A 22,061-nucleotide genomic window follows, 5' to 3' on the forward strand; every position below is an offset into this window, starting at 1 on the left:
AAAACGTGTTGTGTTCATTTTTTTAATTAGAGAGTTGAAAGAAAAAAGAATGAATTCACAGAATAATAATCTGATACAGCAAACCTCACTGAAACGGAAAGAAACTGGTGACATTTATTTTTAAAAGGATATGTGTTACAACTGTAAAGTATGTTCCATCGTGGCGGCCTGGTAATGTTTGAATTAGCAAGATCACAATTTTAAGGCCCACCAAATTACAGTCTACGCAAAAATCAATATCATAATGTTGAAAATTGCATTGAACAAATGTTCATGCACACTTGCGAATACACTCTAGTATTTTAAACTCCCATGTATTTTTACATAATTTAGTGGATTCACCAAATTGTCGTTATGGTGCTATAGAAACATCAAACTTGGCCTAACCCAGTAACTGTACTAACAAATGACTAATGAATTCTTTTGGTGATTTTTCCGTAGCGTTTTGGTGTAAATATTTTGCCCTTTTTGTCAGATTTGTTAACTGGTGAAAAAATAATACTCATTTGTATTTTAATATATTGAAAAGTAAAAGGTTCACGTCATAATATGAAAGTGCCATAGAAGCTTTCATTTAGTTTATTTTATCCACTTGGTTTTTTCTCAATCTACAATATAATCAATCTAATTTCGTATATCTTAATTGACAGAGCATGCTCCAAGAATTCATTATGTTTTATGTCATAATGTTTTTTTGGGAACAGGATATACTTGTGATAAACATGAAAGTAGTCGTATAATTGTTTTAGGGATAACACGAATAGAATATTGATGAAATGAAAAAAGGCAATTGAATGTGATCAATATTCAAACAATCATATTATGGACAAAAAATATGAATTACTGAAAACTAATTTAATCACTCATCTGAGCAAATAATTGAAAAAAGTACGAGTCTAGGATTCTTGGAAATACAAATTGCTTACTCTGTGATATACGACCATTTTAGAGGGATATTTTCAAATAAAACGTATTATTCATCAACAAAACTGACGTTTCACGCGATTATGTAGTCTGTTGGGATAAACCAGTAAGTAATAAGAGACTGCAATATTTCAAACGTGACCCAAATGTCTAAGAGGTATAATATCCATAAACAAAGGAAATATAATGAATTAGGGAAAATTACATTATTGTTAAGATACACTAAAAGGAGTGTAAATAATAGAAATGGGTTTGTTTCCGCAACAATTATAGCAGAAGGTAAACAAATTTGATAAACTCGAATAACAAAAAGATTACCGTAAAAAAAGTAATTTCATTGTAGACATTGTAGTGATGGCCTAATATCACAATATTTTTGTATATATATGTTTTTACAATTTGTACGGAACACCTGAACAGATCAATAATGCTTTGATATCAATATTGCCTGGATATCAATGCCAGTCCTAACAAATATCAGCTCAACTTCAAAAAAGGATATCACGAACAATTAATTGTAACATCATGGATTATATAATGAGAAAATTATTTTATAATTTCTAAACACGATTCGTTTACAGAATATTATTGCCATCAGTCTTAGGAATAAGAAGAAAGGACCTATTCGTTTCAATCCTGTTGGTAATCTGTTTTTGCTGTCCATTTATTATTTAAATAAAGGCAACAGTAGTATACCGGTGTTCAAAAGTCATAAATCGATTGAGAGAAAACAAATCCGGGTAACAACCTAAATCCGAGGGAAACACACCAACTATAAGAGAAAACAAAGGATTGACAGGAACACTGAAATGCAACAAAAACAAACGCCAACATACATAGAAACGAACTATTTGATAACAACTGCCATATTCCTGATTTGGTACAGGACATTTTAAGAAAAAATGGTGGGTTGAACCTGGTTTTATGGCTAGCCAAACCTCCTGCATATATATGACAATGCTAAAAAATATCGCTAAAATAACAACACAACGTGACAGAAATACAGCACAGACACACGTAAGAACACTCATCTCAGAGAAACGCACAAACAAATAATATAATAGTCGACACAACATGCAAACCGCAAAACCACAACGAACATCTTCCATCAACGACAGACACCACAGGACATCACAAACAGTGACGCACTTACGTAACGAACATGCATTATTTAATATATATGAAAAATGTACTAACAAATTACATTCTCATTTTCAATAGAATCAACATATACTTAGATTTAAAAATTCATAAGGGGTATCGCAGAACCATGTGTCTCGCCTGCGATCGCTGCTGTTAGTGTAAAAGTGTAATTTTGACTTAAAAAGTGAGTCTATTAATCAGTAAAGTATAACCATAATCATAAACAAGCTTCTGTCAAATTTCCTAAAATTCCATGAAGGTTTGACAAAGTTATTGATGTCTAAACAAAAATTTAAACATCAGACTGAAACTAAATGTTGACGCCGCGGACGCCGACGCCGACGATGGAATCTAGGATCGCTATATCTCGCTTTCGCGAAATTATGTCGTATGCTCGACAAAAATGAGAAGAAGATACATTTGGGCAATTCAAGACCAACAAGTCGAAGAAAAAGAGTCCTTAACCAAAGGAAAACAATCAACAGTCCAACAAAATTCTGCACAGAAAACGATTGAATGACACTAACCTCAAAAACCAAGAAAGTGGAGACGAGAGTCAGGTGCTCCCGACGGGTCAGCAGTTTTTTCTCCTCTATCGAAGTTGTATTGCAAATATATGAACAGTTTGAATGGACGTCGGTCATCCTGTTGATAACTATCACATGAACTGTCATTTATAATTTTGTCAAAAGTCATCTACAGAAATCTTTAAGTACAACGCATAAATCTATTGACTGTGCCGACTTCTTACTTCTAATTCAAGGTTCAACATGCTAATATTTTAAATGGTTGGATAGCTATATCATGTTATACAACGATACCAATTGTTCAATCAACTATCTAGTTCGCAGCCCAGCCGCGAGATTTGTCTATAGATTGGAATTGTCGATAAATGGTTCAATTAGCGCACCACTTACAAAGGCTACATGCTGAATAACCATGTTCATGCTGAATAACCTTGAAGAAAAGTTATAAAATCAGATAAACTGCAAAATAAGAATATCATCTAAAATTGCAGTGAATAAAGAAATATAGGGGAGATTGTACTCAGCATGAAACTGCGTTGGTTCTGCTGTTATTAAAAAATAAAAAATTCGTATTTTCGCAAACAGATGCATTGTTATTTGATTCAAAGGAATGCGGGTCGTTCCGTCTTGAATCCCATTGGCTCCGTGCTTCTTTGTGCTGGAATTCCCGTTTGTCTCGGGGTCGTTTAGTGAAACATAGGTAATGGAACTTGCAGTATGTCCGATGAGAACATAATGTCAAATGTAGATAGAGCAAATGATTATTAAAGAAAATGAGGATCCATATCATTATAGATATTAAGATTAATTTCTATTCTAATTTGCTAACAGCTAGATAGTGACCTATTGGCTTAAATAAATGACTTACAGTCGAGCATGTTGAAACAATCTACTTTAATTTTTTACATAATAGTCAGAAAACGGCGAGTATGACAACAAGCCAATTTGAGGATCTATAATTTGTTAACAGATATTGACCTTTTCGATTAGATAAATGATTTATAATCAAGCATGTTGAAATGATCTACCTTGTCAGAAAAGGGCGAAATATGACATCAAGCCAAATTTTCTGACACTTGTAGGCATTAGCAGTTTCAAAATCTGATGAATATGGAGAATGACAATATCCTATATGCTTAATGCACATCAAAGGTAACTAATATACAAATATGAAGATGTGGCATGATTGCCAATGAGACAACTTTTCACCACAGATGTATACAACAGATTCAGTCTGATTCAAACTAGCGTAGAATAGAACACATTATATTGATAACATTTACTGCAACAAATGTCAAGTCAATGAAAGTATGGTACACTTTATCTTACCTCAGAAATTTGAGGTAATCGCAATAAAAAAAATAATTGGCAATATTATATTATTCCAAATCCTTTATGTCTTTTTCTATTATAATCGCGATTGCGCGGCTACCTCTCTACTATATCAAAAAATAAACAAAAACAAAAACAAAAACGACCAGAGTTTTTGTTTATTCCAGATCACCTTTAACTTTAAATATTTTTCTTACCGAACAATGCGACTTATAGCCTCCCCGTCGTATTAGCGATTTTCCAAGAGGTGACCTTGGTATGGACGACTACGTTTTTGTTTATTCATAATATAATCAAATTGTCAAGGAATAGAAGTTCCTTTATAATATTAGTTCCAAAAGGAATAAATATTCTGGATTATTATTTCCAATGGAAGAAATTTTACAGTATTTATTCCCGACAGAATAAAGGGTATATATAGAATATGCGTTCCAACATAAACAAATATTATAGCATTATTTATAATAAAGTTTCCAGAGGAAATTCTTTTAGAAGGAACAAATACACGTCTACAAAAGAAGGTTTGACAAAAAGACATTTGATTTGTTAAAGTAATCTACCTAGACTTTCTTTTTACGCATGACTTTTGAAAACGGAACCTTGTCTGACTCCTGCATTGATTGCTTGATTGTTGGTTGCTTAACGTCCAGTGGCAATTGACTCCTGGGTGTCAAGAAACTAAACCTAAATTGAAAGGTACACTTTAAGAAAAGATATCGTATCTTTAAAGAATGTGCGTTTAATACTGTGCAAGCTATTTTACTTTAAACATTTAATATCCTTAAACAAATAGTACTTACAAATTTCCTGAATGAAAATGACTGCCTGTTCTTTTTGGTATCTATAAAAAAAAAAAACAAAAGCGTTGAATAGCTTATTCCATTTTGACATGGAATTCAATTTGCTGTGATAATTGTTTAAGTTTCTATTTCAGGTTTGTAAAATTTTCATACGATTTGCTTGACGCATTGACAATTAAAACAATCTATGATAGTTGTATCAATTCGAATCTCTATCGCAAGGTAAGTAACGTAGATATGTTTATATCTCAAGAAAATCAATTGAGAGAAAGTTTACTGGTTAAAAGAAAACTAGTCTCTACGGAAAAGCTTGCTGAAGAACCAAACAAATTCAATTGTGCAGACTAAAAGTAAGTAAACTATAGAGAAGGAAAAATTATTTTGAATGGAAAAGATCGTCATCTAATTATGAACTATTCCCTTTTATATTAAAAAAAACACACAATCATTGTTAAGATAGAATTTTAAAGTAAAAGTATATACAAATAAAAGATGGATGTAATAGTTTCTATTTTTGGTTTCCATTTCTTTTTGAATATAAATTATGCATCATCCTTTTGCTGAAAATATTTTTGAATTACTTGCAAGAACATTTCTCTGAATAAATAACTGGTTTAATTTGACGGTCTGTTGGGACAGCTTTTGTTACTTCACAATTGGTTTTCTTCATCATTTAAAGTAGTGAGGTTATACAATTAAGGGTTCAACTCTTTGCGAAAATAATTTCAAAACCTTCAAAGATTTAAATTTACATATTTTAAAAAAATTAAAGTTTTCAAAGCGTTGAAACAGAATCTTGTTTTAAAAAGTAGTTCTTAATTAAGATATAGAAAATGCAGAGGGATATGTTTTAATGATATGTAAATGTATACATTTGTTAAGCATACGAACATTTACAAAGCAGTACCTCGGATTTTATTGTTGTTTTATTTTCAATATTATGCAATCATTTTGTAACTTATGCAAAGAAAGAATTCCTGCTTATTTGATGATATGCACAATGATAACTATAATTGTATTGCATTACTATCTTTAAGCAGTATTTTCCCCAAAGCAATTGATCAGCTAAGTTTACTCTACTATTCCTTATACTCAATGTGAAAGACCGACTACATCGTATCATTAAACAGAGCTTCGTCTCAACAAATAGGAAACGTAGATACTAATTCTTTGTTCTGTGACCATGAAAAATCTTAATTGTGAAGAACCACACTAGTTCCAACATCAAATACACCGAAGGTGATGTCATAAAAAGCTGGATCGAAAACATATTTGTTGAGTTTGCTAGTTTGATATTTACCCATACAATCAGTATTTCAAGGGGGTACTAATTGATTTGTATTTGTACTCATATGAAGCAGATTTCATGCAAACCTTCTCAAAGACAAAATAGTATGTTGGAAAGTTATTTAATTTGACTTTCAGATATATTGATGATGTCCTGTCTTTCAATAACCCACATTTCAATGAGTGCTTACATCTCATATATCCAAGTTAACTTGTTATTAAGGATACTTCCAAAAGTAGAAGGATAGCTCCATATCTTGATATGTTTCTCGATATTAACATAGATGGACGACTTCAAACTAGAATCTATGACAAACGTGATGATTTCAATTTCCTATTGTCAACTTCCCATTTCTCAGCAGTAACATACACTCTTTTCGTCGTATGGTTTTTACATATCTCCGTTAATACGTTACGTTTGTACATCTTCACATCATGCGGACTTTGTTAACAGGGTGTGCTTCTTTATTTAAACTACCCCAACAAGAGTTATGAAGAAGAACGACTGAGGTATACACTACAAAAGTTTTATAGTCACCATCGCGAATTGGTTGATCTATACTATGTGTCATGGTCAATACTCACTAGCGACATGTTATCGTGGTGTTAGACTTTAAGTGATCTGTTATTTTGCGTGATATTTAGACTTATATTATGGATTCGCTTGGCTGGTGATGCATGTATAGCAGAAGACTGGTATCCTGTCGACGCACCCGGTTCGCTCATTTTGGAGTTCATACGATTCCATCAGTTTTAGTTTGTTACCTTGATTTGTCTCTTCTTAAACAATGTACGAAATCGACACATTGATAAATTACTGTCTCATTAATTTAGTAGTAGTGTTAAACCTCTACACCGTTCTTACGGGTTTGCGGGTTGGATTCTTAAAGGTTTGATTAATCGTTTCGAAAACCATTGTGCTTTATTCAAAAATGCAAAGCTCCTTCAAATTTAATATGGTTACACCTTTTCTGAGCAGATGCCATGTCTTTACATGTATTCAAGAAAATATGTCTTCATATTGAGATTACTTTGTTTGGAAACCTAATATTTTTGATAATTTAGTGTAATACAAAATTGCTAAATCAAGTATTATCAAACACACCATCAAAATGTCCCGGTTGATTTTGTTCCCTCGACCTATAGAAATCTGAAATTGTATTCCTTTTCAACAACTTTTTTCTTTTATCTCTAAGCATCTGTTCCCGTTGATAGTTATGGTTCTCCAAATCATCAGAACTTTTTCTACGATTGCGCCTGTAAGATAAAATCAAGGACTTTAACCACTAAGGGAAAGTTTAATTTCCAGTGAAAAGGGGGCTTAACACAGTTATATTTGTACCCTCTACCATCTACTCAAAATTGTCTATCCTAGATACCTGTTCTAGAACAAACATTGTTGACAACATTGTTAACAACATTGTTAATACCTGTAGACCATGGCGAATAATTATAGATTATCTATCGTTCTGAAAACGAGAGAGAGAGTTTATCTGCTACAATCTCATCGACTTGAAAGACCATAGATAATATGTTCATCACTATTCATACTACAACTGTGCTATTTGAGCAGTCATATTTAATGAATTTGATTAATCCTTTGACCGCGAAGTTTTTAGAATGAACTTTCTAGCGTTCGCGGCATTTTGCATACCTTTTATGTTTTTCAGATGTTTTGTTTTGCCTTCGTGAAATTTAGTGCTTATGGCAGATCTTGGTCAGCCTCTGCTAATTGATGAACAAAATTTTCAGGTGAATTTTTACCTTGGCATGAATACTATATTGTGGAAGACCGCATGTATATGTTGGATTGATTTCCCATTGACATTTAACCCATATCTTATTTCATTCATGAAAACCCAAGAAGAATGTTTTGTGTAAAGTTAATGGATGAAACGTTTCGATGAAGAAATGCCTTTACACGAACATGATGACTTTACTTATACCAGAACAAGACCACTATATTAACACAATGACTAAGACCGGAACACTGTGTTATTAAGTTTACCAGATCAACTTCCACTTTACTACCTGATCCTACATGTAGCACCAAACTACCGTATTTTAATAGATATTTTGGTGGGAATAAGGTAGCCAGTCACACACAATAGAGCGTTCACAACGCTGACAAAATACCCAGCAAAAAAAAATTAACATCACCAATACAAATAAACCTTATAAGTTTGTCCTAAAATCCGAGAAAGAATATTTCAAAAATACAGTAAAGTTTAAATTACAAATTAGAAAACGTTGTAATATTTTATATAATCCATATATAACCACTTTGTAGAGGGTATCAGGCGGACCATTACACCCGTTGAACGTACAGATAAGAATACATTAGTATTTTAAGAGTATAACATTGTAAACGACTAGACCTGATGCAATCAATATCCATTTACAAATAAAATGTACATTCCTGCATCAGAACAAGAAAATTGCATTATATCTACAATTTAAAAGCTTGACTAAGTAACTGATATCAAATATTCTACAAATTTACGATCTTCGACTTCTATTATATCAAAAGTAAAATATAAAAAAAAATGTTACCTGTTTTCGTCTTCATCACAGGACGTATTCGGCGTGGCATCAGATGACATTGGAGTCGGCGATACGTCACCTACGTTCTGTAGAAAATGATACATGGTTTTAAAAATGTATATTTACAAAATTAATGTAAATATTTGATACCATTTGTAAAAGAGAAAGTATCACGAAGAAAACAAACTATGATAATTGTTTTACCCTAAAAACCATTTTGTATATATTTATTCCTTTCTAGAGAGAAAATCTAACAAGAAAAGAAACATTTATATATCTTCATTTCATTATCTTTACATGAGCATAATATGAAAAACCAAATAATAAAAAACATATCGCACACTTATCATTGTAATCCGTGCAAATAAAAAGCAAGTACGCCTATTTTCAAAAGTTTTCATAGAGACATGTATTACATATTGTTTGATATATTTTTAAATAAATCATCGATTAAACTATTTATTCCGCATCTAAATTTACGCTTTTCCTGTATCCATGCTTTATGTCGGATAAGTTAAGCTATATTATACATGTTATACACTTCACGTTCACGACATTGTTTTATCCAATCTACTTGAATATTGTAGAGGAAAGCAATCCCTGTTACAATGTCTTATTGATACTGACATTAGACTCAGAAAAACACACCACAGATACATATATTAAGGCTTATAAGTTTTTTTCATGAAATCGCAAGAAGAATATGAAATTTAAACATAAATCAAAGTTTAATCAGATAAAGCAGTAATACTTTCACATAATTGTACGTGTATATCAGTATTTTATAATGTACAATAATGTGGTAAAATCTGGATTCTATAACTTAAGATTTTTCCATTTTGCAATAACGTGTATTATGTAAGTAAGAGGCAACAATTACTGTTGTCTACCGATGTTCAAATCTCGTTCAAATCTCGTAAATCCATTTTGAATATACAAACCATTATAAAATACTGAGATTAATAGCAAGTAAAATATGACTGCATTACGCAAATCATGCTACATGTTTCTGTTATAATTACGGATTGACATTTAAAGCAGGTCTGATTATCTGAGGTTAAGAATAAATAATGCAGGTGTTTCAATATTGTTCTTTTATTAACGTTAACTAATCCATTGTATTACACCAATATGGGCCTCATTTCCTAAACATGATTAAAATTCAAAATAGCAAAGGTTGATTTCTTTGACAAATAACATAACGTTGAAGATAAAAACATTTTATTTAACTAGTCCATTTGTTTGCAGAAGCAAGAATAATTAACAGAGAACATTCAGTTATATAAGAGATATGACGCTTAATTAATTTCAATATACAATTTACCCTATAGCTAATCCCGTCTATTGTGAACATTTTGGTTTCACGGAATTAATTTTTCGATCATGCAACGAGAATTTGACAGACAATGGTAATTTTCCTTAAATTAGAATTTTATCAAAACCAAAATTAAAATCCAGTGAAACATGAGAAAACATCGTAGAAACGACATAAGCATACAATATATGGAAATACCATACGATCATCAAGTTCTTTCACGTATAAAGTTAATGAAACTAGCTTCCTTTGTCGGAGGATGAGACAAAGAGTAAAACTTCATACAGCAAATTTAATTACACGAATAAGCAATTTCGCATGTATAATTATAATAATGTCATCTATCATGCATATTTTTCTATAGTTAGGAGATGTGGTATGACTGCCAATGAGACAACTATCCAACAGAGTCCACATAACGATTTACACTGTAAGCAAGTATAGGTCACCGTACGACCTTCAACAGTGAGCAAAGCCTATACCATATAGTGAGCAATAAAATACCCAGACATGGGAAATGTGAAACAATTCAAACGAAAAAAACCAACAGCCAGATTTCTGATAAAACAATAAATAAAAAACAAATATAACAGTCAGCAAACAAACGAAAACCGCTGAGTTACAGACCCCTGACATAAAGAATGTGGACGGGTTAAACATATTTGTATAAGAGAGGTGATAGATACCAAAGGGATATTCAAACTCATAAGCCGAAAACAAACAGACAATGCCATTGCAAAAAATGAAAAAAAAAATATAATTTTTATTTGTTATATTTACCATGATTCATGCTTAAATGTATGAACAGTTTAGTTTACGTGTATACTGATTGAATATTAAAGCTACATAAAATTAATTTTGAAAATTAAATAGAAAAGAAAATCTGTATTGTTTTGATTGGAATAAGCAATGATCCGGTTTGATTGTTGATATTTGGCTCAAGTTTGTGACTCTTTGAAATATTTTGTTAAAAACTAACCAAAAATTAATGGCTTCTTATCATTTTTGCTATAATATGAACTGACTTCTCTGTTGATATTTCTTTGAAACCACCAAGGGTGACTGGGGAATAGAAATATGGTCATCAATGATCTTCCTCCGACGGCAGTAAAACCCTCGCCAAAGTTGGGCGTCTGTTTGGCTGTACGGGATGTACTGGTTCGCGGCCACGTCCGGTCAGAATGGGGACGTTAAATCCGACGCCTCGTGTAAAGAGAGTGCCACGCTCTTTGTATGTTAAGAACCCTTGCAGCAACTCTTTGAGGGGTCTGTAGTAGGTCTGTTGCAAGGCAAAATTTCTGTCCCTATCCAATATACCCTCATTTTCCCGTGGCAGTCCAAATTTCCCCGACCTTCATCCCGGGCGGCCTCTATTACAGGACCTACCTATTGTATCTATAATTGTTAATTTGTTCTCAACCTGAACATACATGAAATATTTGCCATTGGACGTTAAGCAACCAACAATTAATCAATCAATTTTCTTGAGAAAGGTGCTAAACTTTATTTAATGTTGACAAAAAACAATGCTAGATAACTATACGATATACAGTTATTATAATATTTAAATACCTTTCGTTAAATGTGAGACTTTGTAACATTAGCAAGATTTACGGCGATTTATTAAATATTTACATGTGATACATTCAACTTTATATAACTTTTTTTCAAATCAACGACATCACTTCAAGATATTTGTAGTATCATTTCTGTCTCAGTTCATGTGGATTATTGTTTCGTATAACGTTTAGACCTAAAATGCTTCAATCACAGAAGAACCTGTTTGCTTATCATTACATAAAAGGCTTTTATCTGTGAGAATATTGCAAACTCTTTCTTAAGACAAAACAAATGTTTTAGAGTTACTCAGAACGAATTTACAAAGCTATATACCTATTGCTCTTAATTTGAAATGCACATAATTAAACTTTAATGGTATATAAAATAAATACTTATTATTTTTTTTATATAGAGTCGCTGCCTTAAAGAAATGTATCTTTTACGGTTGTATTGTATATTTGTATGCATACGATGAGACGTAAATAAAACAGCACAGACAACTTTTATTGCTTACAACCTCTCTCAGTTTTATTTAATTGTATGTCGACTTTCAAATAAACCTTGACATTTTCGTAATCTCCTAAACCATGCAGTACAAAATGTATTTAGGTATTTAGTACGTAAATATTAATAAAATGCTACATGTATTTACTTTACTAAAAGGGAAAAGTTAATGAGATGTAATTAAATGTCATTTTATGTTTAAATGCAATAGCATAAAACCAGACATATGTAAAATGTTTGTAAACCATGTCTTAAATAAATATATGACCAGCTTTGATAAATCATTCGTAACTGAATCATAAAATAAGATTTATCGATTATTTCAGGAAATTTTCTGGTTGTCCCTTTTCACTATTATGAAATGATGGAAAATAATTGACTGCGAGTTGTCATATGCAGGAGTATAATAGTTTACTACGTAAAGCAAGTTAGTACCTTTGTATCAACTATGGCTAGGCGTCTTCCTCTTCTTGGTATTGGTGAGGCTGCAGATTCCTCGGAATGCTCAGATGTCAAACTTGACAGACTGGACGATGCTCGCCTTACTAATGGTCGTCTCTCCTGTTAACAAAAAGTTAATCAATTCAACGTCACATAAAACACTTTGAAGATTCAGAAATAAAAAAATCTAGAAGGAAATTATTGTGTATAACATCAATGCGAAACCGTTTCAAACGTTTCTTTATAGCTCAGTGATTAATCTAAGGTAATAATCATCTTACAAACAGGATATTGACAGTTTTGAAGTTATCCTTAATTTGTTTATAGATAGATTTAATTTAAACGTGCACAAATATGTTCTTATATTGCTATGATCTAACCAAAAGGCATAGAATACATGTTCACATAGCATGTGAAATAACAGCCCGCTAATGTGACGAGAATCATTACGTGTCACATGTAAATATGTTAGATGCAGATATTCTTGTAACAATTAAATGTATACAGGACATCAAATTAGTAACCCATTCATTATTGGAGAGTTGGGCAGGTAAACACGTCTTTACTTGCCCTTCTCATCATCAGTTAATAAATGCCGTGGCAATATCTCATCAACGTTGTTCATTAATTGACACTGTTATGTTATTTTTTTGTTACCAAAATTATGAAATATATATGTATAATAGTAAAAAGCTTCGTTTCAACTTATCGTTGGTACAATTACGTCCTCTCTTCATCGATTGTGACATTACCGAATCCGACTTATATATATATATATATATATACAAGTCTAAGTTGAAAACAACGTTCAAACCTATAATTGCGTTGGATAAAAACCGCAATTTTTATACGTGTGCATGCAAAACAAATTTCTTGTTAGAGGGGTCTAAATACAGCACAAACAACATTTTCCAAAAGACCAAAAAAGTGAAAAAGTATATTTTAACAAAACGCATTTGACTGACTAACAGGTCGAACAACAAATGTTCTTAAACCCTGCTGACTGCCATTGGCAATTACCAAATAAACGGATCACCGATGTAATAATATGGATCTTAATTATAAATTTGATACTAAACAGAAAACAATCAACTTGCGGAAAAGATGGTATACCGCAAACAAAAGGTGCAAAGGTTTTTGTACACATATCCGGATTTCGACAATTAATGTCTCTTCAGTGATTTTAGGAATCCAAACGGTATTTGGAAAGCCATACAATTTACCTCAATTTAGGATAGACTCTTGAATATATATATATATATATATATATATATATATATATATATATATAAGGAGATGTGGGTATATTGCAATTAAACAGCAGCCGAATGGCACAAAAACTCAAAAAAACATCAAGGCATAGATCGGACGAATGAAATTTATAAAGTGTTGTTTTCCTTTTTATCAACATAGTACAGTCAACAACAAAATATACATGTAGTAAGCATTGATCGAAACTGTACGTTTATCAAGGTTTACACAGGAAACCAATCAACCTTGTCCTTGAACTTAGTAGAGAATGTTCAGATGTTATATTAAGAAAAATCTGGATTATTTAACGACGGCACGTCGTCATAGAATTTGAAGATATTGGTGAAAATTTCTATCAATTGATGTTTTGTTTGGGTTCCTCGTGAAAGAACATTAACTGCATGTATTGATAAAAGTAACAGAAAAATCTGCGACAGAGTGGCACAGTTTTAGTCACCATTAGAATACCAATCACGGTTATCTTTATTTATATGACGAACATAAATATTATCAAGTAAATTCTGAGGACTTCTACTCGTTATGAATAAGCGAGGGAAGATAATCATTGAACATAATTATGTGCTATGCCTTAATTGTATCTAAGACTAAAACCGAAACAAACACATAAAGTTTATAAGGTCAAGGCCTTTGTTTGTGTCGACTAATTAAGTTTCAAAACGATTTGTTTACAAACTTATTCCTGTAAATGCATAAACAACGCTTGTAAATTCATAGCATCATAAAAGTACTTCATAAAAGCGTTTCTTGTCCAATAAAAGATATTTTATATAGAAATGTTTTTAATGACAAGTGTTGTTACTAATGGTGGACAATAAACATGAATGTGATGATATTAACGAATTTAACATGGTTTCTACTAACCGGGATACAACAGGGAAGTTAATGGTAATTCGTTTTATGGAAGTGTTATGGAATTATTCGTAATTACAATTTGCTTTGCTAGAATAACAGGGTTACTGTCCTTCAAAGAAAATCCAATGTTTATTGTACAGGAATTAAATATAAATATGGACACATAAGTTACTTGTGTTGTAACTAAATAGAAAATATTGTAACAGACTCGTTTGGTAGTCAATCTAGGTTAATTGACACTAACAAATACACTTTGTCATAATTACGATCGAAATAATAACACATGCAACATTTTAACTATAGATATTACAAAAGGTCTAATAAACTGACATTGTAATGACCCTTAACTTATTTTATGAAGGGCATACGATACAGTTACAGGGGAGGTAATGAAGTTACTAACGTAAAATGTTATTTTTCACTACGTCAAACTGTGACATATCGGGAAAAGATACATTTTCGACTGATTTTTATCATTCAGACTGATTTAACTTAAAAACGAGTTCATGGACCCCTCTTTTTTAAAATGACATTTGGCTTGATTATGTATGAAGATTATTTGTGCCAATTTTTAAATCACCGATGAAATTTTTTAAAATTAGATAAATATACAGCAAAAAATGTCGTTCTTTAACTAAAACCCTGAAAATGTGATAAAAAATAATAATTTCCAAAGAATTATTACACAAATTCAAAGCACACTTATGTAGAGAAGATATTCCAGATGCTTTTACAAAAATCCGCTTGCGTTTATCTTTTGAAACAAAAAAGTTAAGTATGTCTTTCTAAAGGATAGAAATGTCAAAGAAACCGTTGGTTGATATAGTCGAGAAATTGGTTTCGTTAGTTTTTATGAAATTCCACTTTTTGACTTTACCTTGGAGTTCGGTATTTTTGTTAACGGTTACAATTTTTGTTAGTTTTTGTGTGTGTTTTGTGTCGATCTGATGAGTCGTGCCTTTTTCAACAGATTAAAACAGTTTGTTTTTATGTTGTGCTGCTATGCCACTGACCCAGATAAGGGAGAGGTTTGGATCCTGAAAATATGTTTAACCCCGCCACATTCTGCATATGTCTGTCCCAATTCAGAAGTCTGTAATTCAGTGGTTTTCGTTTATTACTATGTACTTATAAGTTAAACCAGGCCTTTAGATTCCAGGTTTGTATTGTTTTACATTTATCATGTCGAGGGCCTGTGTGGTATGGGTTTTGCTCATTGTTGAAGGCCGTAGAGTAACCTATAGTTGCTAAATTCTATGTCATTTGGTTTCTGTCGAAAAGTTGTCTGATTGGGAATCATTATACCACATCTTCTTATTTCTATATCATTTTGAAACCAGCCTGCAATAAAAGATTTTGCACCCAAGTTAAAGTATTTGTCATCAAATTTTATGAACATTTTATTTCTAAACGGATTATTTTTTTACAAAATCAAATGTTGCATATAACGGTTTGACGCAACAATTTGTACTTTTTACTTTAATTTACTACCAATATATTGATACACGTATCATGTTATCTTCATTTAATGTGTTTGTGAGCGTTCCTTATGAAGGTCAATCTTGAAAAGCGCTTCGGACACAAACATTTATGAAGTGTTATATTCATTCAATGTGAAATTAAAAAAAAAACGTAGTACCGCAGGTCATCAACAAATGCTTTGCAAATCTATATTAGAATTGTTAACATAGATAAGAATGTGTCGGAGATCGTCTAATGGAGGCTATCAAATAGACAAAAGAAGATATTTTCTATTCAATATCGCACGACATTTTCTATTCAATATCGCACGACATTTTCTATTCAATATCGCACGACATTTTCTATTCAATATCGCACGGAATTTTCTATTCAATATCGCACGACATTTTATATTCAATATCGCCAATTTATATTCAATATCACACGACATTTTTTATTCAATATCGCACGGCATTTTCTATTCAATATCGCACGACACTTTTTATTCAATATTGCACGACATTTTCTATTTTCCCTGTTTGCATCATGTTTTATTTGAATAGAATGCTTCATTCTTTTTAAATACAATAATTACAATGAACCCTTTATATCAGAACTTTAATATCTTATAGTATCAGAGTCCATTATAGTTCAGATCACGAAAATAACATGTCATATATAACAAAATGGAAATTATTTTTAGCATAGAGAAAATAGAAGAATTGACATTTAACAAGTAACAAGGAATAACAATCTTATATAATATTGTTGTTAAAGAGAGGCGAAAGATATCAAAAGGACATTCAAACTCAAAAGTCGAAAACAAACTGACAACTCCATGGCAAAAAAGAAAAAGATCAAAAGACAGACATTATTACACAAAACACAACATAGTAAACTAAAGACTGAGCAACACGAACCCCACCAAAAACCGGGGTTGATCTCAGGTGTTCCGGAAGGGTAAGCAGATCCGTCATCCGTTAAGTTTCGTCATGTTTTCAAGTTGCACATCATTTCTCCCGAACGCTCAAGAGAAAAATTATTCCTTATCTGATTTCGAAAACCGTACAAGATTAAAATAATTATTTATTTTCAATCACATTTTACAAGTTTTTGCAACTGATTACGTAAAGCATACATGCAAGAATTACTATTTTACATTATACTATTCATACTGAACTGGAAAGGAAATTGACAATTACAGAAATACAATTATTACTTTGGCTGATCTCAAGGCGCCATCTATCCCTTAAGTTATATCTTTCCAGTTTTCATTGATCATAAGGGAATTTGAAGTACATGTCTTGAATACATTTTGAATATCTGTAATATAATAAGTGGATCAAAATGACACAATTTAAGCAAATGTAAAACTTTGGTGATTTAACGACTTTCTAGAATATGGTGGGACTTGTATGTGCTTTAATGAAATAACATTAAACAGTTCCGTTCCCAGTTTACTGCACCAGATGCCCTTTTTGATATCACTTCAGTGACTCTCAAGGCCAAAATTCAAAACCTTATAAAACGTTGACGAGATTATACAATAGAAAAAGAAAAAAAAAAAAAAAAAAAAAATAGCCGAATAAGGTCGGGAGTTACAGCTATACAGGAGGAAGATGCATTCCTTATAAATTAAGTGTTTTGTTACATTATTTTGAAAATGATTGTTGGATTGTTTATTATCTTAAACAAGCTCTTTGATTTATGGATGTATCTAAAATGAAAGTTGTGAACAGACTGGAATATCCACAAACTGGTACCAGATACAAACAGAAAGCCTCGTTTGTAAATTTATATGGATGAAAATATATTTCAGAAGAAATCAAAATAGTAACGTCTTTCGGCTCAATAAACTAAGTGACAACTGTTGCAATCAAATAAATACATTTTGTGTTTAATCTCTAAGCTAAACATTAAAAAAGGGGGATGGATTCATTGATATGACACCTAAAGTGGTACAGTTATCATTTAGAGAGTAGATTTCATTATCAACAGATAGACATTACCTTTGCAGCTACATGTGGCAATAATGATTATTCCATATTGGTATTATTTTAGGATGTTTTTCTACATGAATTTGATTTTGAATAAAACAGCATATTCAACTGCAGAAGAGTTGTATTTGCTGCGCTAAACGTCACGTGATTTTACATGTATAATTATGGTAATATATTTCATATACAGTTGGTTTTGGTAAATAGTTTTCAATGAATACAGTTTTTGCTCTTGAAATATGGAATAAAACAATATGTGTCTTTTGTTTCGGTTAATATGTGGTTTGATTGACTTTTGAAAAACTGATATTAGCTTCGACCTATGGCCTCAGTGAATATGTTTTTTTTTTAAGTCAATAAAACCATATTTACCTCATCAAAAGACAATAATTGCATAAGACTTCACGGTTAGGTGTATTTGTAGTTGGTAGCTATGACTGTGTCATCTTTAATATCGATTTATTTTATTATATCTTTATTACCTATTTTATTTCGTTTCAATCGGTTGATATTGATGAGTAAGCACACAACTAGAATTTATAAGCCGTGGGTTCAGTCAGTTATTTCACGTGTCGCTCTTTGTAGATTGAAAAGAGCTGATAATTTATTCACAACTTATTTCCACTCAAGTTTAGTCAAAACAAATGTCCATCAATGAAGATCGTGTGGTGACCACTAGATGTTTATTTTTTTTTTTATGAAAAGCCGTTAAGTAGATCTCCAAATGACATCTTCATATACCCACATCTCCCCTATTTCATTTATAAAAAAAGGTGTATATAGATATAAGAAGATGTGGTATGAGTGCCAATGAGACAACTCTCCATCCAAGTCACAATTTGTAAAAGTAAACCATTATAGGTCATAGTACGGCCTTCAAAACGGAACCTATATACATATATATAGACTAGCTAAATAAACATTGTTGGTAACTTCAAATACAGTAAATAGACTTCAGCTGCCGATGTATCATGTACAACATGTTCTCGTGTTAGTATTCTTATGTAGTAAGACCATATGAACGTTCCATCACTGATAAGAATCCCGATATCAATAAAACGATGTCGGGAAAGCGCTTTTAGAATTCTAATATAAATCTATTTGCATGATGAAGTTCTGTTGTGGATCTGATCTTTATAAGTCAAATGCTTGTCTAGTCGGTTTAGGTTTGATAGCGGGTTTCAGATAATATCTATGGCTACACGTAGAGAGTAATTATGCCCAAAAAATGGTTTTAGACTATGGCACCGGATTATTTAACACATATAGAACGTTAAAATCTATACACACATCGAAAGAATTATATTCGAACTAATGTTGTAGTCATTAGAGATGATATCAAACTATACAGTATTGTATACCAATATATAATTGGCAGTACTAGCTGCAGGAACATTAGTTATTGATAATTTGAAAACTTCCAGTGGGTCTATCTGGAGAATGATCAAAATATCAATAATAATTTACAGATAGTAATTATTGCTTTATAGTAAGACATCTTTATCGTACACATAAATAATTCATGTGTGATATTTACATAACAAATCCTTCAAATAGGCGGCCTTAAGACTATAGACAGACTCTGAGTTAGAACAATTTTTCCCTATCGGGTGACTTTCTCACTGCAAACTGTTCAATTTCAATTGAGCTAGTTAATTGAATATCAGACTCAGAGAGTCAGTCTAGTAACATTCAAATTAATATGTTCACATCCTAAATAAGGCTGATAGTAAAATATCAATGTTCAATATTTTAATACTTAGCTACCTTGTGTAGTGTGCCTATCGTGATTGATTAATGCGCTGTCGAATTTAAGTTAACCTTTCGGACTAGTTCCTGTAAAGTATGCATCAGCTACAAGTAAGAAATGAACAAACCCTTGTTCGTTGCATGACTTTCTGGGACCAGACATATAGTTAAGATTAATTTTTCATTATTCATGTGTGAAAGAAAGTCTAGTTCGATTGCTTTTCCCTTTCTAAGGTCATTTTGCATTTAAGAAGTAAGTATAGTCGAATTTAACAGCAATTGTTTTTGTATTTTTGTGTAAAAATCAAATAAAAATTCAACCTCATCATCAAAAACCATTAGATTGCTGTCTTTCTGTCACTAGCACTCTAACAATAATAAATAGCCCCAAAATTCAGATAAGCTTTTTCGGAAAAAAGCTTATAGCTGTTTACTTCAATAGTTGTTAATGTTGTTAGGCAGCCACTGATTTTAAGATTGTGAAGGATGGTCTATACTTATATCTGTGTATAAAGCAAATAGACTAACCCGGTATATAATGTAAGATCAGATGATTACGAGACAAACTTAATGCTAACCAACTATACTTATTTTCGCAGACAAATCTTTTACCTAAAAAGTCAATTAATTTTTAAAAATTGATCAAACATTTTGGTATGTTCACTCAAACAAAGCTTAAATGTAATTTACAAACAAAAAAAAACAACCCTGCAAACCTTCTCTCCTTAGAAATTGGGTTTGTTAATCTTAAACATCCTTTATCCTGTGTTTGCAACAAAAGTGGGAATGTTTACAATTGGACCAATCATGGCAAATTACATGTTACATAGATTTAAATTATTAAAAAAAAAAAGAATAACAATGGGCGTACTAAAACTAGAGTGCATATTAATTATATTATATACGTTTTAATAAACTTTTACACGAATATCGATGTTAAAACGAAGACGTATGATCACTTAGAAATACTTTGCATTGATGTTTTGCATGTAGACGCCATGTGAGGAAGTAAATTTCAGGAAACTGTCTATTATTTCGTGATAAATATGATCGAACTGAGCCCTTGTAGAATTTTAATCACTCCATCTGACAGTCGTAAAACTGGTTTTAAAAATATTCTTGCCAATATATGATTGTGTTTACATAAATCGCGTTTCAAGGGAAATTAGTTTCCAAGTTAAAAATGTAAAATTTAATATCCGAGGTACTAGCCATCGGTTTATTTATTTTGGGAATATGATTATCCAAAGCGGACATGTTTGTACAATTTGAAAAAAAAATACCAAACAAGCAAACAAATGTGTCCAAATAAACAACCATATTTCACCAAAAGAGATAAAAAGCATGTCCGAGCTTGTAAAACTGGAAATATAGTTTAGGTATCTTTTCCTGAAACATTGTCCCAATAAATGGTCATACCGCCAGTTAAAGTAAATGTTACGTATACATGTAGCATATAGAAATTATATTGTATCAAAAGTTCTAGAGGTTTGAACTTTAACATTTTGTTGGTAGATACCGAATGGGAAAAGGCACACACGTTTGAAATAATAAAAAATAGATTGATCTTTTCAAAGTTTATTTTCATGCAAATTGCAAAATAACCCCATTTTGATAATTAACAGCTGGATTCATGTTCAATATATCCACCCAACTAAGCATTATATAATGATTTACATATCTTTTATAAAATATTAAAAATCATAATGTTCATTCTCTGAATATATTTAGATTTTAAACATCATGGACACTTCTGAATTTTGTTGTTGTAACAAACCACAATGTTTACATAACTGAGAAAAATAAATATGAATAACTGTGATCAACTGAAATTCAGGGGTGAACAAAATCGAACTGAAACACGAATTTAATCCTCGTTTTAATCCGAACCTTGTTTAAAGAATAACATTCGTGAACTTAGTAATTAATACAGTTATCGTGAGATGTGGCGTCATTGATATCACATACATTCAAATCATTTGACAATAAGAAAAATAAACTAGTGACGCCTTTACTGTATATGTGCACTAAGAGACTTGATTGGATGCTTTTTCTTATAATTTTCCTCTTTTTTTTTAACGGAAATTATTTTTAAATGACAAGCATTGCCACATGAGGATACTTTACATTGATGTATTGCATGTTACAATCAGGAGAGGAAACAAACTTAAGGAAACCGTCTATTATTTTGTAATTAATATCATCGAACCAATCCCGTAAACAAGTTCAAAATTGCTTTATAGAAATAGAATGTCTTATCGATGAGTCTATAAAATATAATTCCTTGGAAAGAAATTTAATTACATTATATTTTGCCAGAATTGGGTTTGCATCATATAAATAAATGTAATGC

General features: G+C 31.5%; 1 protein-coding gene across 1 annotated transcript in view; it reads right to left on the minus strand.

The window, feature by feature from the left end:
- LOC127737995 (pleckstrin homology domain-containing family G member 7-like) overlaps window positions 1–22,061 on the minus strand; it is a 49,516-nt gene that overhangs the window by 22,469 nt on the left and 4,986 nt on the right. The window contains exons 2-5 of the mRNA XM_052249391.1: window positions 12,372–12,497; window positions 8,567–8,643; window positions 7,119–7,270; window positions 4,727–4,767 (exon numbers count right to left, since the gene is read on the minus strand). Coding sequence (XP_052105351.1) covers window positions 4,727–4,767; window positions 7,119–7,270; window positions 8,567–8,643; window positions 12,372–12,497 — 396 coding nt within the window. The remainder of the gene's footprint in view (window positions 1–4,726; window positions 4,768–7,118; window positions 7,271–8,566; window positions 8,644–12,371; window positions 12,498–22,061) is intronic.

Source organism: Mytilus californianus, unplaced genomic scaffold (genome assembly GCF_021869535.1).
Source record: "Mytilus californianus isolate M0D057914Y unplaced genomic scaffold, xbMytCali1.0.p SCAF_1, whole genome shotgun sequence".
Taxonomy (NCBI): Eukaryota; Metazoa; Mollusca; class Bivalvia; order Mytilida; family Mytilidae; genus Mytilus; species Mytilus californianus.